Source organism: Aythya ferina, assembly GCF_964211825.1.
Source record: "Aythya ferina genome assembly, chromosome: 2".
Taxonomy (NCBI): domain Eukaryota; kingdom Metazoa; phylum Chordata; class Aves; order Anseriformes; family Anatidae; genus Aythya; species Aythya ferina.
The window spans coordinates 92,487,193-92,514,393 of NC_140297.1; the positions used below are offsets into that span (position 1 = coordinate 92,487,193).

Below are 27,201 nucleotides of genomic sequence, written 5' to 3' on the forward strand. Positions count from 1 at the left end.
AAAAATCCTTCAGAGCCCTCGCACTCTGCGACTGTGAGGTCATGGAAATACTGCTGGAGTTGTTTTTATTTTGATGTCAGCTTGTAAAAAAAAAAAAAAATAAATAAAAAGAGGAAGGAGACCATTAAAAAAAAAAATGAATGCAGCTTTTAGGATTAAAAAGAAAAAAAGAAAAAAGAAAAACCTCTTGTATCCTGGCTTTTCTAGGATAGGGCACTTTTTCCCTTCTTTCCTGTCACCAAGGTGTGATGCTTTCCCCCCTCGGTGTGAGGGACACCGGCTCCCGGGTGTTTCTGCCAGTCCTTTGCCGCCCTCTGGTGACTGAAGCCGGCTCCGGGCTCTGCCGCTTCCTCCAGCAGAGGAAAAGGGAGAGGAAGGGGGGAAAAAAAGGGAGGCTGCTGCTGCAAGGAGCCCCACTCCTGCCCCTATGGCTCTGTTGCCCTAGGGTGGTGCTTGCAGAGACGTGGACCTCCTGAGAAACCCATTCCTTTACTTAATGTCCATGTGCTCTTCACTCAGAAACAGCCCCGCCAGTCCCCGTTAGCTTTTTGTGTTCCTCTCTTGTGAGCCATAAAGGCCACTGTTCATCGCCCTCAAGCTTTCCATTTCCTGCAGAAATGCCCTTAATCGAACGAGGAGCTTGAAACTGGATACGGGGCCCTGCGAGCCCAGCCGAATTCTTTCCGTGCCTCATGTTTTTTGGAACATCTCCATGCGGCTGGTTGTATTACAATACGGCCTACAAGCCTTAGTCATGGGCCAGGAACCTGTTTACACTAGCTTACAGCATGGTAATAATCATTTACAGCTCCTGGAAATGAAGGGGTTTTGATTTGGGTGGTGTATTTTTCTTTTTATTTTAACTATGTGACATTAGCCGTAAAGAAAATAGTGAACCTCCCAGCTGTATTAGCCCTGTTAAGCTGAGCTGAGTGTGTTGTTGCTTATGTTTGTGTGGTTGCCGGAGTGTTCACGCTGAAATCAAGCACAATAACAGCGCAAATAGTTAGATACGGGATTTGTATTTCATGTTTAAGTGTCTCACTCTACAGCCCCATTCTTCCTTTCTCCTCAAGTCTCTTTCTGAAGTGTATTGCAGCAGAGCCTCTGCGCAGTTCTTTCTTTTGAGGTTATCTTCAAGAGTTTTGCCTTTTTTCATGTAAAGTAGCTTGCAGTTTCCCTAGGATGTTCCCAAACACTCTGCATCTTTGCTTATCTTTGTTATGATGATGCACTTCTATTGTAAGTGTGTTTGAGCTTCAAAATATAGATCTAATTAGATTCCCTGCAGAGAGGAAGCAATGTAAATTGAGATGAGGACAAACAGGAGACCGGGCATATGGTATGTGTGATGTACTGAGCTGCTGGAGGTAGTCAGATGCTCAGCAGCAAGCAAAGCTTGGACCCAGGACTGAACAGGGGAGTTCAGAGCAAAAGGTCTCAGCACAGAGAGGACCAGGACGAGCAGGAGACCCAGATGACCACTCCACCATGCGACGTGTTCCTATCTGTGTCTGCCATGGTGGTGGAGGTATGCTATTGAGCAAGCCATACTTTTTTGCATTGCCTGTAATTACAGGAACACCCATAACTGCACACACAAGCTTATCACAAAGAGGATATGACCTCCCTTTGGATATGAGCAATGCTACCATAGCTTCTGTTACAGGCAATACCTTTGTGCTGGAGCAGTTTGTTGGAATTCTCCTGAAAGCTCTGAAGTTTTACTTTCAGTTTTCAAGCCACTGTGGTAAACTGGTTTAAATTATTCAGTGGTGCAGCCTGGATACCCGTTCTGGGTCACCTCATGTGGTGGAGATGGTTTGCACTCTCAGGAATGCAACAAAGATAGCAGCATATTTGGAAGCATATGAGCTTAAGTGGAGGTTACACCCACAATAGCCCAATCTCTATCTCCCTACTGTTTACACACATACAGGGTCTGAGGAGGAAGCGTTACTCTACAGTCACATATAGGATCACCTGTGCTTGGGCAATGCCATGCAGTCCAGTTTTTGCCACCTGCACAGAGGTTGTCAGGCTAGCTATTCCTCCATCCACCTTGCTGGTAGGACCAAGGATTTGCCTCCCTTGCACTTCTGAGGGCTGCTTCTGAGGAGAGCTCTCCTGCAGAGGCAAGCTCTCAGTCCTTCACCTTTCTCTCAGACAGGTGAATAAATACTAGGCACAACGAGGGACAGATTTCACAGGAGAAATGAAGGATTACTTTAGGGTAGGCCCTGTAGAAGAGCAGCTTGGGCAAACACTTAAATAGTCATGGTTGTTAATTCTCTTTAGCCAAGAGCTAGCTTCCTAGCTTTCTCCGAGCTGACAGCTTATTCCCTCACCCTCTCCTTGGCATTTTCTACTGTTCTAACCACTTGGCTCCTTGACCAGTAACACAGCTGTGAACGTGCATAACGTCTTGCTGGGCTGAGGGCTTGGGGTTGGATCCATCTCTCCCCTGAAGGCAGTAGGAAGATCCTTCCTGACAGCACAAGAAATGTCAAAGGGTACATAGTTCTAACGAAAAAAATTAGGGACAATACATCCTACGCATTCTTTCATAACATTTTCCCTCTCCGGCACTGGAGAAAGAAGTAGTCATTTACCACTCAGCACAGCAATCAACACAGCTAGATAAAATTAATGTTCTTTTGTGACATTTAAGGAAATGCAGCTGGATCGGCAAAATCAAATAAAGGTCTTGGCAAACTATTATGATACTCTGTGCCTCAGTGTTATTTTCTGGTTATTTTCACCTTTCCCTATGGGTCTCCAAGGTGAGTTGGAACACAGTCAATACAAGCACAGATTTTCAGACTCCTATTTATTCAAATCAAGGTGCATTGTATTAATGCAGAATGGGTTTTAAACATTCATTTATCTTTATCTTTGATGAAATTATCTTTCAATTGTTAATCTCACAAGGCTGGTTTTCAAATAGGAGACTTCAAACATTCTTTACCCTCTAATCCTGCAGCATTTCCACATTGGCTTAGCTTTAAGCTTGAGAATAACTTTGCTTTAACAGCAGTACAGAAGATGAAAAGTATAATGAAGGACATAAGAGTTTACTAAAATTGTAAAGGGATGACCCAGAATGATTGCCAAAATTATTATATTTTTTTCAGTGACTTGAAAGAAGCTGTAGCTTTGATTCTTACTTAACCACTGAAATAAAGAAGTACAACTTTATAAAGAAGCAACTGGGATAGTGCATGGGTGCCTTATGTAGCCCCACATGAAAGGTGCTTTGTTTTCTCACAACAGAAGCTATTCAAGATCCCCTGTGCCTGAAGATTCACTCCATTTCTTCTTCTTAATCGCTCTCCTATGCATTTGTTTTCATCCATCCCCAAATACCAAGACATATGAAGTCTGTTTATATGGGATGAGATTCATTTCCAATACATGAACAGTTTGAAGGTTGCTACCCTGGTGACTTCTGGATTTTAGATGCAAGTTTAATTTTAAGCTCTTCCAGTTGTTGATTCTGAGATAACAGTCATTACTCCTATTTTTGGCCACAAATAGCTTTGAAATTAACATTTGTTTGGTTCTGAATCTTGAATTTGTTTCCAGCAGGATAAGATTTTCCTCATGTGCATTTAGCTGTTTTGAACCTCAGTTAGAAAAAGGAAAGCACAGATCTGCATCTCTGAGAATTCAGCTAACATTTGCTTGCGCTCCATTGACTAATGCCAAATGCAGGAAGGAAGTAAGCATTCTCTTCTTTAAGGAAATTAATGAATGAAACTGCATTATAATGTGGAAAAAAAAATAAAAAAAACATAGGAAATATTATCACAGGCAGAAAGCATATTATTCCAACTCAGACACTGGAGAAGGAGAGGGAAAGCAAAGTGTAACCAATTTCAGTTCATGTCAGCTCATATTATTACCGGTATTGTTTTACAATAACATTTGCAATGCAGTTTCTTCCACAGAAAGAAATTGCAGGTCTTGGTTTACTCCCATTTTACTTGGAAGAGCTGTGTACAGCCCACATTATTTGTGATTTGAACTCTGCCTGCTTGCCCCCTGCTTGCAGGCCTCTGTGACCAGCGCTGGTCGGCCTGGCCATGTGCTCATTGCTACAGGTGCAGTCCATCAGGTAGATACCTGCAGCTGTAGATGGAGCTGTGCCCGTGAGAGATCTCTGAGTTATGTGTGGGACATGGCCAGCCATGGTTTCTCAGAGCTGCATTTTTATTTATTTTTTAAATCCAAGTTGTAGTCCAGGAAGTCATGGTGCAGATAACCTAGTGCCATGATCAGGCACCAGTATGTGAACAGTGATGATCTCCACAAGCACAACCAACCTTCCTCTGCCCCAAGTCATCCCTATCAACTGACTGAGACCCTTGCTGGCCGCAGCCACGCTAAAACCAGAGGTGAAGCACCACTGCCATGGCCTCCCTGAGGATCCCGGCCTACCACTGGGCTTCTGCATGGTGCCTGAGCTGTTCCCTGCTCTCCACATGTGTAGAACAGCAGTAAGCCAGCAAAAATCTCATCATCTGCTTGTAAAACCGAAAGGCTAATGGTAACACTATCCAAAATAGGTCTGAACTAAGCATCAAATACATAATGCTTCTTGGGTAAATAAACTGTGTGAGTCACAGGGAGATGCAACAGCGGAGGATGCTGAAGTTCAGAAAGGAATGAGGGTATAAATGTCAAGGCCTTTTAGGGACTGCATGCTTGAGGGAAAATGCCATCACAACATGCTGTCCTGAAAGGGAAATCCACAAGAGCCTCTGCACCTGGGTTCTCCAAACTCATAAGGCTGTGATGCTGTCTATTTTTGTTTTGGGGATAAAAGGCCAGGGTCTGGTATCTCCTCACCAAAACATATGGCCTCATGAGAGTAGAGCACAACTTTGGTTCAACAGCTTTACATTTCTCCATTTCTTTATGGAGCTAAACATCTCCAGCTTTCAATGAAAGCAATACACAGAGTGCCCAGCACCTTTCAATAACAAATCCAAAAACTGCTGCTGTCGAAGCTGGAGCTCCAGAATTAAATCAAGGCAGGATTTCATTCACAATTTTAGTTTTCAACACACAACTTTTGGTAATTTTCCAGTATTTGTAACTGTAAAAGCACTAATAAAGTAATATGTACAGTGTGCAGTCACTTAGCTGGATTTCTACATCACCTTAAGAAAAATAAACCAAAACATCTTTTTGGAGGCAACTTGTATCTGTAAGTATGTGAAATACCATCCAGGGAAAGGGTGGCCACTGAAGAAACGTTTAGCTGTCAGGACAATCTGCAGCTTGTCCACTGGAAATACACTCAGTAAGGTGAAGCATCTCTGAATGCTGGGCTAGTACCTTCATGTACCTGGTTGTGGAAACTCCTGACAGTGACTGGCAGCTGTTGCTTGGCTTGTACTTGCCCAATTCTCTGTGTTAGGGACATGTTTCCTTTAGTCTTGGGTGGGTCTCTCTAAGGGTTACACTCGTTGCTTTCATGCAATTCATGGACTGGGTTCAGAGGACAATTAAGATTTAGGTGCTGCACAGAGGTTGTGTAACTCTGCCTTCTTCATCCCTAAGACAACTGGGAAATGCAAAGTGATGGCGCAAGCAGCAGAAAACTGGGACTAAGCCCTGTACCAGGTCTTGTCCTTCGGGACACAAAAGGACATTCCTCAAAGTACAAGCCTTTGTAGGGCTAGGTAGCAAGGAAGTTTGTGGTTTCCTCCTCCTACTCTGCACCAGCTCAGGCCCTGGTGCTGGCAGGATCAAGTGGGGCAGGATGTATGAAGTGCACTCGAGGGAATTATCCAGCTAAAGCCTCCAGCATTTATCCAGAAAAGCAGGGAAGGGAGGCTGCAGAACACAGCACTGATGATGAAAGTCATCAGTGGTCCCCAGGATGAACTGATGAAAGCAGTAGTAGAGTAGCCCTAAGACAATGCCTACTTTTCCTTTTAACAAGGAATATATTTATTTACACAACAGATCCAACACTGGTTCAGGCACGACTGCAACAACTCCAGTCTTCCCAAAGGTAAAACCACTGCTGGGATTAAGTGTACAGCTAATGTAATCTAACAAAGCTTTATCAAAGACCATGCTAATTTATATTGCTTTATTGTATGTGATATGTGGAAAGACAAACTCACAATGGCCAAGCCACTAGGGAATGAAGACCAAAAGAAAGCCATTTACCTTCACTCTCAGTTTATTTATTTATTTATTTTGACTTTTGCAGGTTTCTGCCTCAAATTAACAGTGGCTAATGAAGTTCTTTGCTGTGAACAGTAGGTTGATTACTATATGGATTACACTTGTCTTTAATGAAGTGAATCTTACCACTATTGCTCCCGCTCAAGGATATTCTAATAAATGAAGTCTAGCATCCTAATGAGTTTCAGACATATTAAAAAATTATGAATAAATAAAAAATCCAAAAATAATTTTTAATTGTACAGGGATTGTTCCCAAAGTGAATCCATCTCAGACAGGAAGGTGGCTTTAAATACCTGGTGGTTTAAGAACCGTCTCCAAAGGGACGGTTAGAAAATTCATCTTTTAAAGAAGCAACACTCATGGCATCAATTAATTAATGAAGCTGGAAATTAGCATAGCTTTAGTACAAAAATAGACAAAGTAGTTGTTAGAACACAAACATCTGAAGTCCATTTTTTTTCCTTCTTGGTTATACCAGTAAAGCAGAAATTGGGTTTTGGACTATCGGTATGTCCTTAAAAATAACATTTTCTATCTCCAAAATTAAGGCTGTGACACAAAACATACCTTAAACAAAATTATCATCATTGTTGTGAAGTGTCAAAGCATTGCTGAAATAACTGGAGCTGTAGTGATAAATCCCAGTAGAGCACTGGAGCCATTTGTGCTTCTGTGCAAAGGAGGGCTGCAGATCAATACCTGCCTGGTCTACAGCTACCTCACACCCTATGTGATGCCTCCCGGTACTAAAGTGAGCCCTGTCTGAATCTGTCAAGCATTTTCCTTGTTAACCTGCCAATCCCTGCCATTCTGTTCTTTGCTTCTGCTTTAAGTCTCATTTTTGCACTTAATGAAAAGTCTGAACATCTCAGCTGGTTTAAATAGATTTTATTTTTTTTTTCCCCTACAGGAGCTATTCCATCTTTGTGCAGCCATACAAAAGTAACACAGATAGCTGCCACAGTACCTTTACTTCAGCAACAAGGCACCTAAAGCCACGAGAGCAGATAAAGTGCCTCCGAACTCACGTCCATAGGGTATAAATCCAAGCTGGAAAAGCCAACCAGCCTTCCATCTGAGTGGGAGCATGCCTGGCTAATTTGATTAGAAAGTGGCTGAGATGCCCATTCCTGTTACTACTGCCAAAATAGCATCACATGAAGGCAAGAAAATGGATACGACACCTTTCCAAACAATCCAAAAAGAAGCAGTCTGCAAATTCACCTGTTCCACGGCCTTCCAATGCATTTACAACAGGGGATGTGGGTTTTGTTATGAATGTTCTTCCAACAATAGAAAATGACTGGATGTCAGCTTCTGTTTTCGAACAGCATGGACGGAGCTGGGCGTAGGAGGAAGGAGCAAGCCAAGAGGAAATTTGAGGCTTTTTAGTTTCCCACTGTAAGCAGGTATGCCTTGACTGTACTGCTTCCAAAGGCGTATGCTGCAAGTCAGCGTTAATAATAGCTCACAAAAATGTGGCTAAACCTGTATAATGCATAAGATGTAATCACAGCACACTGAAGGATAGCACCCTTACTGTCCAGCCTCCAGATGTCTAAGCAAAAAGTTCTCTTCCTCCTCCAAGTCCACCGCATTTACACCCTGTTTGTTCCTCAATATCCTCAGTCCCAACCCTGAAAGAACGAACATGTCTGAGAAAGGCAGTGAAAGTCCAGGGTATTGGGGATTTTCCAACAGAATGTTTTTACTGGAAAATTCAGTTTCTGAGAACTAAGACATTTATCCAAGGTAAAACTGCTAAAATAAAATAAAATGTAAATCACCCAAAACTGCCAACAAAACAGGATATCCTGACAACACACCTGGTAGGCACTGGTGCTGCCACAGCTCATAGTGCCTGCAATACTTGTGAGGTTTTTTTAGTCAGATTCCAGCACAGCTTAGCCACATGCAATTAAAAAACCCTCAGGGTCCTGCCACAGAACCCTGGGACTTTTAGCTTCACTGCAGCTTTGCTTTTAACTCTGCAGTACGGAGCCTGCAAGCCTCAAATCCCAGTTGACTCAGCCAGTGTTTTCCCGGCTTTTATCTCCTGCCTGGTCCCTCCTCTCACTGGATCTTACAGGCCACATGGAAGCCATGGGAGGTGGGCTCCCAAGCTCCATTTCATTCAGAAACAAAGCATTTTGATTGTTTCCAAAATATTTTGTTGTGCCACTGTGAAAACTTTTGAAACTTTTTTTTCCAGAATGAAATCTTTGTCCTTTTTCAGAATCCTTGCATTTTCAATAAACATGGAATTGTCATTTTAATCAGCTTCAACTGAAAGGAAGGAAGAAAGGAAGGAAGAAAGGAAGGAAGAAAGGAAGGAAGAAAGGAAGGAAGAGAGAGAAAGAGAGAAAGAAAAGGGAAGAAAAGAACCACCAGACCCCAGTAATAACGTCTATTTGGGAAAGTCACAGAGCTTTCCCTTCCTGGGCGACACCCAGAATGGTTTTGTGTTTGAAACATGGATGAACAGGAACTGCTAAGGTCTTTGTCATTATAATCAGAAGGGAAAAAAAAAAAAAAAAAAAAAGACTTAATCCCCGTATTTATATATGCTAAATATTTTATATTTCCCAGCTTTTCATCTAAGTGCTGTCTTTGAATCTTGGCCAGAGGATAAAAAATTTAGTCAAGAAGCTTGACATGACGTGAAAGGAGAAAAAAACACCTGCTAGACATGCCTTTGTTCAAATGTTTTGAATGTGTAGGAGCCGAAAATGCATGTCTTGTGAGCTGATAAACGTGAGGCTTACCTTGCTAGCAAAAATCCAGTTCATTTATGTACTTTTAGTAAGGCTCAGAAGAGTTAAAAAAAAAAAAAAAAAGTAAAATAGTAAATTATTTTTCCCATAGAGGTCTGCAGGGTTTTGGAGAGTTTTTTTTGTTTTGTTTTGTTTTTCCAATTTCTTTTTATTTTACTTAAGAACAGAAGGCTGCAATTTTCTGAAGTTCTCCAAAAGCAAGTTCCAAATCACTTTTGTTTTGGATTTGTTGAAATGTTTCCCTTCAACAAACTCAGTTTGTGACATTTTATTTGGACTCACTGAAATTTTATTTCAGAATATTGTGGAGGAGAGTTAGCTGTGACACACTTTGGACTGTTATACTACGGAAATAAGGATTACATTACCATGCTCTGAGTGTGCTTCTCTGCTTGCCTGTCCTCCTCCTCTCCTTCCACTCCCCCAGTAAGATTTGAAACTGGTTTTGATCAAAGCTGTCAGAAAGTTCTGCAGCTCATATAATCTCAGGAAGATAGGCTGGTGAGTAGTGTACTTGGAAAAGAAACACACTTTGTACACCATTAATGGTAGGAAAACAAATACAGACCCCATGAAATGTGGGACAATCTGCAGCACAGTTTGCATTTGGGTCCCACCACTTACAGAGCAACTTGTTACGTGTCAGGGAATTCAGGCTGTCTGCACAATGGTCTCTGGGATGAAGGCACAGAGTTAAACCAAAAACCCTTAAAGAAACAACAAGGAACGGCAAAGCAGAGACAAGCATGAGGCTCTGAAGAAACAACAGCAAAGCCAAATATTGAGAAATTGTCTCCAGCTGGGAATGGTCTGAAAGGATGTTGTCTTCCCACAATTCACCATAGGGGGAAAAAAAATAAAATCACAAACTGTGGCTGCATCTTGGATCTAGAAATATAAGGAAACTGAAGGAACTAGGAGTTTTAGTAAATAGTTTCAAGCAGACAGGGAGAGGCAGTGGAGGAGAAGAGAAAGCCTCCCCATCACACAACAGTGATGGAGATCTGGATGGAAAGGAAGGCAGGCGTGTTTTTAGGGGAATGCTCAGAGATAGGAACATGGATTTGTTTCATCCTTCATTATAGTGGGTTTGCTGCCCGGCTTTACTATAAAATGTGATACGTTTTAGGGATGGTAGCGGGCTAAGTGACAGAGGGATTGCCTGTGCGAGTCAAGGCAAACAGGGTGTGCCAGGCGCTCTGCAGCACCGTCCCCGTGACACCGCTCCCCCGCAGTACGCGGCAGCAGGATAAGCTGGTCTGCAATTACCCAGTGGGTTAATTCCTGCCTTTACACATAAACACAGATCTGAAACGAGATTATGTGACATCAGAAACACGGCAAACTATGAAGGTATTTGTTGAAATTTGGCTTAATGACTCTTGTCGTTGTAACTCACACCTTTCACCTTGCTAATATCTAGCAATTGTGAATTGGCACGCTACCAGAAAATGAAAGTAATGCCTTTCACCTGTCCTTTCTGCTTGCTCTCTCTCTTCTTTTTTATTTTTCCACATACTTTGCAGACACGGTGGATTTTCTCTTATAGGCTGCTAATCCATCTCCAATTTGTAACCACTGTATGCAGCTGATATCCTGTCACTTGTTTTTAAAATGAGCTTTTTTCCACTAAGCTTATAATTTAAACAAAACAAACAAAAAAAAAAAAACACCCTCTGCAGCTCACCACATTTTACGCTCACCGGCTGGCAGCGGGTTATGCAAAAGAACTGCGCCTCCTTCCCATGTCGCATTTCCACCTGCAAGAGTTTTGTCAAAGGTGACAAGAGAGATTCACGGAGACACCGCGAATTATCAGAGCTTTTCTAAAGCCAGCACAGAGCCATCACCCTGGCCCTGTTTTTGCAGAGACTCAGGACCAGAGGCCAAGCTCTGGCTGGCCAGCCGGCACACCCAGCTCTATGGCAGGGGTGCAGCCACGAGTTCCTCCACCATGGGATGGGCAGCAGCAGGCCTGCAGCGACACGGGGCTTCAGCCCCGCAGACAGGAGGAACAAGCCAGCTGCTTTGAAGCTGCTATTGCCAAGCTGGGCTGGGACCCAGCTGCCTGCTCAGCCCCGTCCCCTCCCACAGGGGACAGCCCACAGTGCTGGAGAGGCCGCTCTCATCCGTCACCACCGATTATTTGCCTTCCCTTCGGTCCTCCAGCAGATGTCCTGTGGCTCAGACTCAGGAAAATCACTACATCCCCTCCTGGACGCACTGGACAAATCTTCCAGTGGCACAGAAAGTGACAAAGGAATTTGCCGTGTCCCTGTATAGTCCAATTCCCTGTATGTGCTCAGTCACTCCAGCTGCTGGGCTGGGAACTGTCCTGTTTCGCTGACACGTGCAAGCTGCCCAGGGGTGACAGCGACATCCACTACTCCCATGCACCTCTTTAAGCTGTGAGATGTTAGCTGTTACACACGACTCCCCAGCAGAATCCTTAGTGCTAATCAGACCACAGAGGAGAGGAGTCTCCCTGTGCCAGGAAGCTTATCCTCTCCAGATTCCAGCCCCATGAATCAGATTTCTGCTTAACTCATTTCATCTGACACAAAACACAGCGGATACGTTCCACGCACAGCAGTAACAGTGGAAAATGGTGCAGGAATCTTTCTGGAGGGAAGAAGCTCCTGTATCAAGTCCAGTTTGGTAGATTTCTTTCCTTCAAGCTCACAGAGCTAGCCATGTAGACACACTCTGCTGGCTGTTTTTAGTTTTCTTTCACTTCCTCACCACCCCGTTAAGAATGGACCCTTTGTAAACACCTGCACCCCACTTTAGGAAAGTACTATGGCTATGAGGGCAGTGGGAAGTATTTGCAAGGTTTTTGTTATGGGTTATATTTGCAAGGGTATTTGTATTTGTCTGTGGCAGATAGAGGGATGTGCTCAATTCAAGCCATGCCTTGCAGATCCATTCCTCCCCCTTGGTTAAGCAAGACTTAATCTAGTAAAATGCATGGTGGTCATCTTTGGAAAATATATGACATGACAATACCGAACTGTATTGACATTAAAATAGAGCCCTACCTTTTCAGTGTCAGCACATAGTGCATGCTGTTTGCCTACTCATCACAGTAACCCGTCTGGTGCCTCTTTCCCTGTTTTTAATATTAGATTATCTGAGCATATAAAATCAAGCCGATAGAGTGAGTCACCTGATAGATTATTGCCTAGGGAAAAAAGCACAGGCTTGTCATTATATTTGCCAACAAAGCACCATGCACACCTATGGGGCTGTAAAGATAATAAGCATGAACTTGATTACTGCTAATATGCTCTGCTTCGAGTTTCAGACACGCAATGTATTTCCTTTGTATAATAATTTTTTGTTCATTTCCTAAAATTGACAAAATACTTCAGAGAAATTAATCTGATGAATACAGGTTCGTTGGTCTCATTAAAAATTCCAGCACTGGTACCAGAATAGCAATAAAAGTTATTGTTCAAAACCTAGTGCAGACCTGGGGCATTAAATGTGTCATCTCTTCCAGGTTAGTGGAATCAAGCACACGTCAGGTAAAATGGTACACTCCGGTGTTAATGAGAGAGTACGCTCTAGATTGCTAAAATGCTGTATCATTTTGAATACTAAATACCATTTATTAAATACTGAATACCATTTATTTGCTTTTGTAGAGCTGAAAATAAGATTTTACTTCACCTATGCATGTTATACATTCCCAAGAAGATCTGGGAGTGAGGGGAACAGCACTATCTATTTAATTTTCACCACATATAGCAATTTTATGGCAAAACCATGATATCTGGTAGTTGCTACTGCTGCTAAGCCTTTACACAACAGAGAAAAAGAAAGAGAAGCAAATCAAAATCGAGTTATATTCTGTTAATAGTCCATCTGGAACCTGGACACGCTTGTTCCCTCTACTCTGCCACAAGGAGCCTGCAGTTTCTCCCACTCTTTTTCCCAACATGCTTGAGGCATAGCAGCCTGACAGCTCTCCAAAAGGTTCGCACTCCCATGGCTATGGGAACAGATTTAACGGCCTCACTTTGCTCCTGAGGAATGCTTTCCCACTGACTGTCTCTTGAGGTCGGCAAGACCAAGCTGCAAAAGGTCATCTGAGACAATGCCTTGAGAGAAACCTGCTCATTTTTCCTCTCTGTGGGCCAGAACACAGTTAGTTACGAATGCCAAATGCTGATTGAGAAATACTGGTGTGATTTCAGATGACAGTCAGAGAGAATTACACAAGCAAGGTGCTCCAGATTAAGCTGCGGGACTACAGCCTGACCCCTTTCCTTCCTGGGAGAAGGCCACCTAGAGAATTAGCCATCAGCCCTCATCCCAGGTCCATAAGGGCTTCTCCTCCAGTGGCAAAGGAAAAGCCCCTCTCCGATCAGGAGTGAAGAGGAGCTGGTATCACAAGGGAGGAAAAGCCAACAAGGAAGGGGGGAGGAAATAAAAGTAAGCATACTACAATACTGAGGGGTGGAAAGAAGAAAGACAATTTGCCAGAGCTCAGCCACAACGTATAAACAAATGCCACAGATGAAATCTGGAAGGGTTGAGCAGCCACTCTGCCCGGCTCCTACAGGCTTTCAGACATGGGGGCTGTGACTACCAGCTATTAAAGCAGCCTTAAAGGCCAATAGCTTCCTATGATCCCAGGTGGTTGCAAAACAACAGGAAGATAGGCACTGCCAGCCCGTCGTGTGTTATGACCACAGCTGATGTCAGCCCGCAGGCTTGGGGCATGGATGGGCAGCAGTGATCCTTAGCTGCCTAGGGCTGTCCCCCTAGCACGGCACCTCCTACAGAAAGATTTTTATTTTTATATTTTTCCTGGGTAATCTCTCTGTAAGGAAGCATAACAAAATTGCCCAATATTGCTAGCTTTCTCCGAGAGTGAACTGCTGATTGAAGGGAGGCTGGGGAGCTCCTTCCTGTGGGACTATGATGGGACGAAAGGTCCTGCCAACAGCTGTTTAATAAATCAAATAAAAATGAATGAAAATGAAAAATAGTCTTAATGAAAGATTTTTTTTTAAAGAAATAGAATAGTAAAGTCCAAGAAGGAATAATGACCCAAATAGCTCTGATTAACTTAAAAACTTTTTGTTATGCCCAATGTTGGAAGAAAAGGGTTAATGAACAGCATTTCTGAAGCCAGGGAGAATTCTTTGTTTATTAATGGGAAATGTTCAAAAGATTAACCATACAGATTTGTTGATATTTCATCCTGCAAAAGCATAATCCTGATAAGAAAAATGCTTTGGCAAGAGCCCCATCACTGCTGCATACGTGATGGTTACTCTGGAAGAGGAAACAAGATCTAGCTTGCTGAAATGGTGCTGCAAACGCAGAAGAAAAGCAGGTTTTGCAGAGCACTGGTTCTAGGCACTTCTGGAGACATTTGATTTATAGATGTGGATGGAGCTGTAGCCTAAGTTCTCGGGCTACTTGTGACAGAGTACCAATGGGAGGAATGAAGGTAGAAAAGCCTTGTTATCTTCACCATTTCTCTCTCCCTTACTCTCTGGCAGTGGGATGTAGAGGGGAATCATAAGGCCATTTGTCTCTGAAGCTGAGATCAATGGACAGCTCAGTGAAAAGCCACACCAGGGGGAAAAGAAACCTAATCCATAAGCCAGCAAGGTGAGCTAGTATTTCCACCCACGGTTTTGTAGGGGATTAGCTATTAGCAAAGATTTAACTAAGTTCTGCTTTGCCTGCACAGCTGCAGCGATAATAATAGGCACTCATCTTTTAGATCTGCTGTACTTCCTCCATGGCAAGTCTGCAGCAGTGAACGTAGCTCTGGGCTGTTCGTATATTACTGAACTCACATCATTGCGATTCTGTCCCTTTTTATCCATTGCTATTAAGAAGAAAAATGAAAAAAGTATTTCTTCTACTGAGACTCTGCTGTCGGTCTCCATGCCCACCATACATTATCTATCTCCTTGTTAGCTGGACTGCAGCAGTAAAAATTCTGGACGAAGCACAGGCAAAACCCCTGAAGCTAGCTGAGAACACTTGATGATAAGCATTGCCTAACTCAGCTCACTCTTGCAATCAGATTTTCATTTGATACCATGGATGGGAATCTCGAAATTGTTTTTGATTCTGACCTTACTCCTACCTGTCTCTTATTAATGCAGTTTTGTTGCCTCTAGAAACTTTGAGCTTCATTACTTCATTCGTATTGATTCCACAAATACTCAGTTTTAAGTCGCATGAACTCACAGAATATCCCAAGTTGGAAGGGACCCATAAGGATCATCAAGTCAACTCCCTGTGTAGGGCTTGTAGAAAAGACTTATCCTAGGGTTTCAGGACAGCCTGCAAGCTTCTGAGGCTATATTAAATCCTTTTTTTCTAACACAGATATAAAATATGCATCAGAACAAACAATACAAGTTGATAACATTTTTTCTTACTAGGAGATACCTTAAACTTTAGGACAGCTGAATATCTGGCCTGGTAAAGGCTCTTAATGCTCTGTGCCCTACTCCAAACACCATTCCTGTGTGTTCCCAGTGCAGGACAGAGGACAGAATAGGTGGGTACCCACCACCTTCATGGCAATGCTGAGGACCCGCAGGGACTTCGTTCACAGGTAGCTTGGAAACAAGCCAGCCACAACATGTGAACACCTAGAGAAATGCATAAGCCAGTCTTGCTCTTGTGAGCTGTTGTGTGCTGATAATATGACACCAAATCAAACAAATAAAGACGTCCAATTTGACCTTCTCCAGTTCTGGACAAAACAAGCATATTATCAAAGCGGGGGTGGCTTTCATCTCTCTTCCATCTAATACGTGCCTCCCTAGTAAACATTTTACAGATCCCAGTGGTTTCCGTGAAGCAGAAACAAATGTTAAAACAAACACGTCCAAAGGAAAAGGTTTGAGGTTTGGTGGGTTTGTTTTCACCCCCCTCTTTATTCCCTTGTCCAGAAATGACAGAATTGGTTCCCAACATAGAACACAATTGTTTATGACAATCAGTTGACTTCACTGCTGCTGTGCCATCCAAAATGACTCTGTAATCTGGAAAAAAATAATTGTGCTGAGGAGAAAAGGAGCAGTGGCCATTTCCCAGGCTTTTTTGACCTTCTGAGTTAGAACTGGAACTTGCCTAGTGGTTTAGATGCTAATCTGTCTACCCAGTGTGGGTGTGCTCTGAGTCACAGCCAACATGTGCACTCGCTTCTAAAACAGGGCTTCCTAAATATTTTTCTAAGGGTAACTTTTGTTTAGCTTTCACTTGGCAGAGTCCCACACTGGGAATGGTCAATAGCTCAGGAAGGACCATATGTCGTATATGGAGCTGCTATGAACAGCTTTGAAAGTTTTCAAACCTTTTTGTCTTGAACTGCAGAGAACCCTGTCACCCCTCCCACCACAAATTAAGATACTCCTTTTTTCTCACTCACTTGCCAGCAAACCACATCTGTCAGGCTTCGTGTGCAACAACAACTGTCTGTCCACAGCAAAGATAAATGTCCTTTTTTTTTTTTTTTTTTTCTCTGGCATTTGCTGTATTTATCTCGTTAATACATGCCTAGTTACTAAAACTCAAGGGGCATTCTGCTGCGGACATTCCAGGCGAATGTAACTGTGCAAGCACTGAGCAAACAGGATGCGGTGGCCATATACAGGCAACAGGCACCGCCGAGATCTCTGCGAGGAGAAGTCGTTTTTTTATTGTTCTTCTTATTACATAACTGGGATAATGAACGTGTTTCAGTCAAAGCATCACAGGTGTTACAAATTGCTTTCTCTCTTAGAGGCCCTGTTATTAACCCAGTTACTGCTGGTAATAATACCTGCTGCTCGGTAAATAAGCCTGAAAAATGCACTGGGGCCAGATTCAATAAAGGGCTTAGGTGACTCAGCACAAGTCGTTGTAATACCCCCTACTTAAGATCGCAGGCCTTTGAGCGGAGCCTGAATCCGGAGCAGCAGATCTATAAAGTGCACAAAGAGCATTAAGTGCCTGCAATAACAGCCCCGAGCAGCTCAGCCAACATCTGCTTGGACCTGGCCGATAGTGGTGGCCTGGTGTGGGGACCGACCTGAAAACCCACCTGGAAGACCTTTCCATCTGGATCCACAGGACAGATCCCTTCCAAACACAGCCTCATCGACTTTGATTTTTTTTTTTTTTTTTTTTTAAAGAAAAAGGGAACTTCAACCCCCCCACACACCCCCCAGGGATTATGCAATTAGCAGCTCTAAAGTAGGTCAGGGTGAGTGGGCTGGAGGGATACGCTCCTCATGCTCCAGCTGCAACCGTGCACAGCACAATTCAAGATTCATTAGTCCGCAAAGCAAAAGAGCACATTAAGCAACCCAGTCATGTCTCCTCATGTCTAGGGCACTCACCTGGCACGAGGGCATCCAGCTTTCTGGCCCTTGTCTGCACTTGATTTTCTGTGTTTTAACCAGTGGCTGTTTTATCTGAACTACAAAAAAAAAAAGCAAGGTCCCAGGAGGGGAACTGAAACCGAGGCCTGCCCCAAGGGAGCTCTGGCAGAGCATGGACGGGGCTGCCCCCATGTTAGCAAGGCCTTACTCCCGCTGGGCAGGCTTTCTCTCAAGAGGTTGAGTAGATTTGGACCTGTTCAAACGGGGAATGACAATTTCCATGTCTTCTACATAAATAATCAGGCCAGCCTGTACTGCTAGGGTGGAGGAGAGGAACCACCTGTGCTTTGCATTGCAGCATCAAACAGCAATAGCTGTGGTGAGTGATAAGGTGAGCAATGGGTCCTGAAAGCTGGGTGAGCTCTGAGGCCTGCTGTGGCACTGGCTGTCCCTCCAGGAGGTGCACCTCAGTCACATATGTACAAATTAGGGCTCGAGTTGCTCACGTGGCTCCACCAGGATTGAGACAACTCAGGACATGCACAGAAGTGCAGCTCGAGGCTCCCGGTGAACCAAAGAGGCAAACAGTGAATAAATCCTTGAACTAAAATCTCCACCTGCTTTGCTGGGATTTTAGTCTTAAGCATCTCAGTTGGGTCAAGTGCCAGATCCAAAAATCTGTTACGGATTTGACATCTAGCTCCTTCCTACATGAGGAGAGAGGATGGAGTCCTCTGCAGACTGGATCATCTCTCTGGAAGGAAACCCCATGCAAAGCTTTGCTCTCAGTTACCCCGTTACAACTTTCGAGTAGGTGGTGGTATTGCAGATGACAGCATAACTAGGCCAAAAATACAATAGAAGAAGTGTGTTCTTTTTTTTTTTTTTTTTTTTTTTTTTTTTGTTTGTTTTTTGTTTTTTTTTTTTTTTTTTTGAGGCAAGGCCATGCTATGGTGAGGAAGAATGGAGTTAAGCAGACCCTGCCACTAGCAACAGCCCATGTGTCCACTGCAGCAGAGCCTGTATCCCCTGGAAATCTCCAGTGTAGCATACACCTCACAGATGTGATGAAGAAAATCACTCCAAAGAGTCAGAAAGCCTTCCAGACCCAGAAGCCAAGCAGGACGTAGATGGATGTGCCTTTGAGACACCAAGTATATGCTGAGCAGTATGGCAAACATATTTCAGGCCCATTTTTAATTTCTATCTGATGTTTTCTTCCTTGAGCTTCCCCCCCTCCCTTGCAGAGCTCGCTGTCCCTCAGAGCCTGTCCTCCTGCACGGGGAGCTGAACGCATCCAGCTGCTGGTAGCTTTCCTCTGCTTGCATTCCCACCCACGTTACCACAGCAGCAGGAACAGCAAAACATTAAACATGAGGACGGTGCGTGGGCAAAGTCCCTGAATCCTCCGGGTTCTTGAGCAGCCTTGATGCATCTGCCAAACCCCTGCACATCTTGGGTGCTTGCTCCAGGTCCTTTTCTAGCTGTGTCTGGCACAATTCTGGGACAACTAGCACCATCTGTGTGCAGAATGAGTAGCTAGTGCTGGTTATACTCGTTTTATTTTATTTTAATTTTTATATTTTTTTTTTCAGAGGAGCATTTTAATGGCCAGTCTCTGAAGGGTGAACATAAACAGTTTTCCCAAATACACTTCTCAGTCACCTTTGAGCAGCACAGTTGTGCTTACATTTTTACCTGGGCTCCACCCATGCGTTGCATAAGCCTTTCTTCCAGAAATAAGTCAACAGAGAGGAATTCACATGGAAATACCTCTTTCCACATGGCTTTCAGATGAGGAACATATGAAGAGCACGTGTATTACTTCTGCCTTGTTTTTTGGTATATTTTTTATTCCTTTGGACATATAAAAAGGAATTAAATCAACTTCATTTCTTATTAGCTGACTACAGTTATAGATCGGGCTGACATACACTGATGCGTTAATTTGGCAAGTTATCAAAAATGAGAGCCAAAAAGTCTGACAGTCAGGCACCACAGTTCCCTGGAAAATAAGGAACTTAACTACTTAAATAAACCGTTTGTTTTGACAATCTGACAGGTCTTATCAAGAACAGTTACTGTATCAGGCCAGTATATTTTGATTTTTCCAAGACAGTCCATGGCATTTTGATGTAAAATGTTCACGCACAGGAACCTACAGGCTATGGGTTAGATGGTTTACAAATTGATTCACTGGCAGATCTTCAAGAGGTCCATGAGAAGATAACTGGGGCTGTTTCTCTCATAGTCCACCAGGGACCAGTTCTTAGGCTGAAATATGATTTGATATTACAGTCCACAATCCAAACAACAACAAAAATGAATGCCTTTCTCAGCAAATTTGTTAGGTCATTCAAACAACCTGTAGGGTAGTTAATTGGGAATCACTCCTGCATTTAGGGTGATCATTCATTTAAATGGTCAAAGTGTATACTGATACAATCAAACAAGATTTTATGTTTGAAAACAGTGAAGTGAGGATGAGCAAACATCTGGTAAAGCTGTTCCAGAGCAGGACGTTTTAAAGACTCTTCCTAGACAATTGCCACTTCCTGAGCAAAAAAAGTATTGAAAGGTTTGGTAAACTAATGTGGAAATCTTGATCAGGCTACAAAGGAGGGCCAAGAAGTGATCCAAAGATCAGAGGTCAGCCTTACCAAATGAAATTTAGGGTGCTCAACACACATGGCTTTTTTTTGGCAAGAAGTGATTTAGAAATTGTGCAAAGGTGCTTAACACACTGGAAACATGGTCTGATAGCATGCTTTCATCTGAAAAGCAAATATTCAGAAGGTAAAAGTGGAACAAGACTCATTTTCTCATCAGTCAAGCAAATAAAATATCAGAAAAGTTCTCTGTATAGTGGTAAGCTTGTTGTTACTTAGAATTTTTGTGTTTTGTTTTACAAAAAAGCTGTGCATGAGAAAAAAAATGAAACAAAAATAAACATTAAGACAAACAGAGAAATAATAATAATAAAAAAAGGTTCTATTATTTTCCTTTAAAATTTATGTTTGCAAACAGCTATTTAGGAGTATCTAGGACTATGTCATATACTTGAGAAGTTTGTTTACCCCTGCTCCAGAAGAAGCTGAGCTGCATTTATTACATATATTTTGCTTCTTAGGTGGTGTAAAAGCCATTTCAATGACTAACTGGGGTATTTGCCTTTGGAAACCATCTCTGTCAAGAAGGCCTAGGAGAAGGGCTTTGAAGAGATTGATGAGGAAAGTGTCGGGTTGAGCCTAGTTAGGTGGCTGTGCCTACACATGGTATGTGCACAAACAACATTGTTTTGGCAATTGATAATTTTGGAGACAGGAAAAAAACAAACAGTAGCAAGACCTGGTGACATCTTAGCCAGCATGCTGTTGTTTCAGGACATTTTATCTTCCTGTTCTTGTTGTATCTGTTATGAGACAAGCCTGCTGCATGACAAAAGTAAGTAGTCAGTGTTCTTCTCCATCTGCCTGGGTGACATGAAAGAGTGACAGACCACAGAAGACCCCAGCTCATGTTCACAACGAAAGAGTAATGTTCAGCTGTGGAGTGGATACCCTGGCACTATTGCATTTTGCCTATATGGACCTATGGAAAACAAGCCGTATGACTAACTACGGCCTAATCTTTCAGTGTTGTAACCATCCTGGTTTGTCTTGGAGGACCAAAAACACAAACCAAACCAAACCAACCAACCAACACCACACCGTAAATGTCTTATTTTTCCCTTGAAAGACATTTAGGGAGACAAATAGCAGTAAGCAGAACCTGCATGGAAATATGCCGTCATGGACAGCTAGACACCATGGTTCAGGTATGAAGGTTCAAGTGTCTTGTTAACTTCACATGGCAACAGATACGCAGCCCAAAGATGTACCAGATGTACTCCCAAAGATGTGCCGTGCCTATTGTGCTACAGCAGAAAGCATTTCTTTTAAGGATGAGTTTTGTCTTTATAAGCTAAGCTCTTCAACAGGCTGACATTTTGGACCAGTCCACAAAAACACGTAGCTTTGAGCTGAAATGCAGCAAAATTTTGACCTTTTATGGCTGGAGTGGACCCATTCAGTGCTCAATGTATGTTTTTAATGTGCCAGAAACATGCACTACCTGTCCCTGGCAAGTGCTTAATGCCATAAATGCAATGAGGCTGCTCCTCCACGCAGTCCTTTCTTCAGCTCATGGAGCAGCTCCATTGGCTTCGGGGGGATCACTGCTCACTCACACCACCATAAGGTGTAATTAGAGGGTCCAGCTCATCCATCCCGAGGTATTACACAGTTTCCTTCCTCCTATGGATTTATTTGAGTTTGATTTGATATTTGCATGCATATTTTTCAGATATTGTACAGTGCTGCATGTGTTGCAGCTGGCACATTCCTGTGATCCTGAGAGCCAGAAAGATTGAGAAATCTTTCTCTCTTACACACATGCAGAAACAATGACACGCAGTATGAAGTTGCATATGATATACAAAACTGAGCAGTCTGAGAGCTCCAGCCACCTTCTGTCTTGTATAGATGGCAACTGGATGTTTTTAACCCAGTATGGCTCTAGATTTTGTATTTATTTTTTTCAACATGAAAGTGAACAGGCAGGGGGAAGAAAACAAAAAGGAAATCACTCCATGAAAGAGAAAAACACCCACTTGTGATGTTTAGGTTATAGCAATGCTAAACATAGATCACTGATAGTCTGCATATATAAAGCTTTATAAAAAGCCCTAATAGCAACTAGTCAGCAGGAAAGAAAGCATCGCTGCCTTTTTATAGTGCAGATATCACAGCTCCTGGTTCCGCTTAAGCCCTGTTGGAGTCATCTAACTCCAAGAGGGCTGGTTCCTAGCTCATCTCAGCAGGATGCTGCATGCAAGGAAGGGTTTTAACTGTCTGTCACCTTCTACATATGGGGCTTCGTGGGGAGGAGAAATCAACTCTCCACAGCAGACTGCATCTTTGCTGACATCCCTGCCCTACCCTGCTCTTGATAACCAAGGTAAAGCCCTGCGCAGAGACATTTTTACATCCAGAACAAAGCCGATCCTTCCATCTGGAGTAAGCTTTAAATAACATCCTCCTTGCGTTGCCAAAACCAGCCTTCCCATTCGAAAGGCAAAGTATCTGGAGTTCAAAGAGAGCAGTTTTTTCTTTGTGCTGAACTTTGCCCTGGCAGCGCACCGAAGTGGCTTCAGGACATACCAGTTCCGCTCCTACCTTCGCTTAGCGTTTTGTTGAGGCAGGCCCAGCGCTTCTGCCTGCCTGGCGCACTCTTCGCTGGCACCTTGGGAACTGCTCTCCCGAAGTCTTTTAGCATTTTGAAAAACAGAATATACAGATTTTGTTCTTTCGTTCCTTCTAGCCCGCATTATGTTTTCTAGGAAGAGAATAATATTTCTCGTTCCCAAAGAAATCCTGCTACAGCTTCCTTTGGGACAGAGGGATGGATTTGGGAACCTTTGCACCATATCATAAGTCTTAATTGACATTTGGGTAAAGTTCTGGGCAGCTTGTGTTGTCAAAAAAAAAAAAAAAAAAAAGTGCTGTTCTTAATTATATCTACCTTTCTTTTTCTTTTTTTTTTTTTTTTTTTTTTTTTACTGTATCTTTCTAGAAAATGCTTTCTCAGCACCCCAGTCTGTCTCTCCAGTTACGCAGAGGTAATCAAAGCCCATTGTCCACATTCTCCACCTCACAAGCAGCCCTATGCCGCAGTGCTTTGCTAATACAGGCAGAAAGTCAAAGATTAAAGCAAGTTTCCTCAAGATGCTTGTATATCAGAGTTCTTCATACAAGCATCCTTTCTTTTGCCTGCAAGTACACTAATTGTATTTCAATTGCATGCCTACAATATAAAGTTAATAGCTTCCTTATTTCCTCATTTTAGCATTTCCCCTCTACTCCCTCAGTCTTTTCAATTATAATGGCTAGATTGTTTCTTTCATTTCCTTTCTCCAGCGTCCTGGTTTCATTCCTTATACAAAATCACATTTGGTCACTTACACTTTTCCTGAGGATAAGCACACGACAGCAGCATCTCTTGCTCCACCATGGCGCCGTCTGTCAGAGAGTTCAGTGGTCTTCTGAATAGCGTTTCAAGGAAATATTTTGGAAACCTAAGCTCGCTCATGCAGGCTTCTGATCTTCCCCAGTCCTCCTGGCTTCTGTGTGCTGTCACATGTTATCCTCCCTCCTGAGGAACCTGTGAAACAGGTCTGGCAGCACGCATCTTGTGTGTCAGAAGAGTTTTAATTGATTCATTGCAACAGGTACCCACCCTCATTAAAAAAAAAAAAAATGTTGAAAGGAGTAGTCTCTGAGCGCCTCATTTGAAATTATAGAACCTGAAATACGTCGCAGCTGCTGCACTTTAAAGGGAAACGGCTTTTAGAATATGCAGGAAATAATTTAAAATCAGTTTTACCTGCCAAATAAACCACAGCTAGCGGTATAATTCGGATGCTCCAGCACCGTGGGAGAGCATCTATCCTTTCACTATGCACCAAGGTGGCAAGGGCTGCCTCTGCATCTTCCCAAGGCACGACTTCTGGTGGCACAAAACAGCTCCACGTCTCTGCCACAGAGACCTCTGTGTCTGTGAACAGCTGCTCTGATTGCTACTGGTGTGAACAAAACTACATGGGCCTGATTTCTGAGAAGTGCATCCTGGGGAACATGAGGCTAATGGTGTTTCAGTGTCTGTAGAGATGCCTTCTCCATGCAGCAGCCACAGAGGTCCCTCTGCCTTTCAGCAGCCCCCATCTGGGGCTCAGCAAGGGGTCCCAGCGCTGCCCTGCAACCCCTTTGCAGCTCAGGTACCACTTATCTGCTGTCCCCATGGCCAAGAGTGATTGTAGCTGGGCCCTGGCTAGGCCCTGTGCCAATTTCACACCAGGGCACATCAAGTAGCATCCCCATAGTAGTTTCCTACTGCTGTTGCTCCCACAAGCTGGTGGTACCATTGTCAAGTGCAAGCAAGGCAGTGGTTAGCAGGGAACCAAAAAGCAGGAGACGCGGGATTTACACCTGACTCTGCCTCTAATTTGTCCTGTCACCTTGGGCAAATTGCTTTAGCTCTCTGTGCTTCTGTTTCTCCATCTCTAACACGGATAATTATAGTTCCCTTTCTTTGGAAAACGCTTTGAAATCTGTGTACAAAATGCAGCATGAAAGAGGAAGTTATCATTATTGCACACTTGTTAAATATTGGGATGAGGCAGACAATAAGCAGCGAGCGTTTGAGATTTCGTGCATGCGAGGTGTTGTGTTGTAAGAAGAGCATGACCTTATTGTCATGACCTTATTATTATGCTTAAAAAAATATTAATAATTCACAGAATTTGGCACAAGTCCAGTTTCTGTTTTCACAGTGGAGCGCTGAGAGAAAAACCTAAATCAATTCTCACTTCTAGGAACGTTACGCCCTCTTGGAAACAGCAAGTTCACCGGAGGTTCTTTGGTGGAAAATGATGTAATATGGCTATTTCCTGCTTTTCTCTCACCTGGGTAAATAATGTCTCTCATTTTGCAGCCAGTGAGTGTTTACATTACACTCAACAGGTCTGAATACTCACTCCCTTTCTCTTTCTCTCTCTTTAAAAGATAAAACCCGACAAAGATCACCAAGATTTTTTTATTGTTTTTAGCAAATAGACAGATTGATGAAAAGTTGCATTTTTCAGTGGCTGAATTAACTTACAAAGAATCATAGGGTTTTGGAAGGGACCTTAAAGAACACCCAGTTCCAACCCCCCTGCCACGGGCAGGGACACCTCCCACCAGACCAGGCTGCCCAAAGCCCCATCCAGTCTGGCCTTGAGCACCTCCAGGGATGGGGCATCCACAGCTTCTCTGGCAGCCTGTGCCAGTGCCTCACCACCCTCACGGGAAATAATTTCCTCCTTATATCTAGTCTAAATCTACCCTCTTTTAGTTTAAAACCATGTGAGCCCTGTACTTGTTTCAGTACTTCAGCAAACAAAACAAGAGGGATGCTTGTATTCACCTCACTTCTATAGCATTGCTCATTGAGGGCCTCTCCTCAATGGAGATGTTGGCATCCTTCTCCTCTAGCAGTATTCTCAACAGAAATTTGCTTATCTACTCTCCTGCTAGTCTCCTTTAGTCTCCTAAACTAAAATCCTGGGTAATTCTTAACATGGGAGATAGCTGTGGGGAAGTAGCTTTTTGTGAAATGCCCCTTGCTTGCAAGTTAATGCTGGCACTCTCTGAAAGCTTACCTAAGTCTTGAAACATAATTCTCTACATGACTTAACACAGCCAGCCGGGTTTATTACAGACCAGGAGATTGGTAAATGTATAACCTACCCGCTTCTTACTCCATAATCCATTAACTTCAGAGCCATGTTCTGAGATGTCCTAAGGTTAGTACACTGACAATTTATAGTGAGAACTGAATCATGTAGAGCTGCAAGCTCAGAAGCCCTTGGAACTGCATTTGCAGGAGAGCGTGCTTTTATTTGCATCGTCTGAAGGCATACAGTTGCAGTAGGCAACTTCTCAAAAAACAAATTCTTATGACATTTGCAAGCATACAGAGTATTATATCAGCATGTTCTCCTTTGAATTTCGGTGGAGGAAAGGACTGTTATGAAAAAAGAAAGGATTATTGTAGAGAGATAATATAAAAGTAACAGAAAAAATCCTTTACAAACAATTTTTTCTCTTTCTGTTTTGAGCTGCTGTTCTGCCCATGGATGGAACAGGTCAGGAATTAAAGCTGTTACCCTGCTTTTGGAAATGGAAGGCACAGTGAGAGCTGACTGCAACTTTTTCAGCAAAGAAGTGAAAAATAGCATGTGAAGTTAGGCTTTTTGGTGCCTGAAATAATGTTTGGATGAATGAACGCATTTAAACACCAAATCCTGAAAATCTGAAACCCATCTAATGAGCTAAGTGAAGCAGTACTGTCAATGGCAGCAAAAACACTAGGAAGAGTTAAGTTTACATACAAGATGATTCTGTTGCAATCATGAAATTAAAATGTGAAGTGATAGCAGCCATTTATATCTTTGGACAGACTCCAAGCGTTCGAACTGCTGTGTACATTTGTATGTGAGTTATTTGTGAAGAGAGCTGAAATGACAAACATCCCATAATTGTGGTGCTTTATCCTCCAAGAAGCGCGTATCTATAATTATAATCATTGTCTGAAAAAACAATACAGGGTTACAGTAACTGTGCAATTGATGCTTGTCTCCACTTCTGTCACTGAAGTGACAAAATAACCAAGCCGTGTTCACATCTGCTTCCTTATAATGCTCCATTTGTCCTCGCCCCGATATCTGGCCCTAACCTACAATTACGTGTCATTAGATTTCCGTGGAACTGATCAAAGGTTGTCCAATTCAAGGCTGATTTGGGAAGATGCCAAACGCTGGAGGGCGGACCCTAACTGGCAGCAAATGGAGCAGATTTAACCAGTTGTTTCTTTAAACAGCATGGGTTTTCCCACTTCAGGTAACAGCTCTGTTACCCAGCGCCATGGGAACAAGGTGAAATCTGAATATATTGGTCCAGAGAGGTGTGTGATAGTGTCAGCCAGACCACGAGGTCGATCTTTGCTTTGCCTTTCTAACTTAAGGACCCTAAAATGCTTAATTCATCAGAACAGTAAGCGTGGCTTCATGGCAATGAGCACTGGACACCTACAGTGCTCCCCAGGTGTGAGGTGGTCAGCCTAGGCTGTCTACACAGTCAGTGGAGAGAAATAGGCTCACTGAGGGTGTCAGTCACCTGAGCTGTGCCAGGCATCTCTCTGAGGAGCAGAGCCATGCCATGTACCCCTCTGTCTATTAGACCTGCTCTCCGTTGTCTGTAAAGCAGACCTACTGGGACCATCCCTGTGGTGAACCT

The 27,201-nt window shown here is 43.1% G+C and overlaps 1 protein-coding gene and 2 long non-coding RNA genes across 3 annotated transcripts in view; 1 reads left to right on the forward strand and 2 right to left on the reverse strand.

The window, feature by feature from the left end:
- The window catches only part of PTPN3 (protein tyrosine phosphatase non-receptor type 3), a 164,242-nt gene extending 140,811 nt beyond the window's left edge, over positions 1 to 23,431 (reverse strand). Inside the window, exon 1 of the mRNA XM_084508444.1 lies at positions 23,329 to 23,431. Coding sequence (XP_084364570.1) covers positions 23,329 to 23,377 — 49 coding nt within the window. The 5' untranslated portion in view covers positions 23,378 to 23,431. The remainder of the gene's footprint in view (positions 1 to 23,328) is intronic.
- LOC311431161 lies at positions 6,182 to 17,583 on the reverse strand. Its single transcript, XR_014689292.1, has 4 exons — positions 17,535 to 17,583; positions 17,345 to 17,424; positions 10,669 to 10,741; positions 6,182 to 7,844 (listed from the first exon to the last, which is right to left on the reverse strand). It is a non-coding gene; the product is annotated as an uncharacterized lncRNA (long non-coding RNA).
- Positions 23,432 to 24,026: 595 nt separating the features above from the next.
- Positions 24,027 to 26,720, forward strand: LOC311432594. Its single transcript, XR_014690158.1, has 3 exons — positions 24,027 to 24,140; positions 24,738 to 24,831; positions 26,025 to 26,720. It is a non-coding gene; the product is annotated as an uncharacterized lncRNA (long non-coding RNA).
- The last annotated feature ends 481 nt before the right edge of the window (positions 26,721 to 27,201 follow it).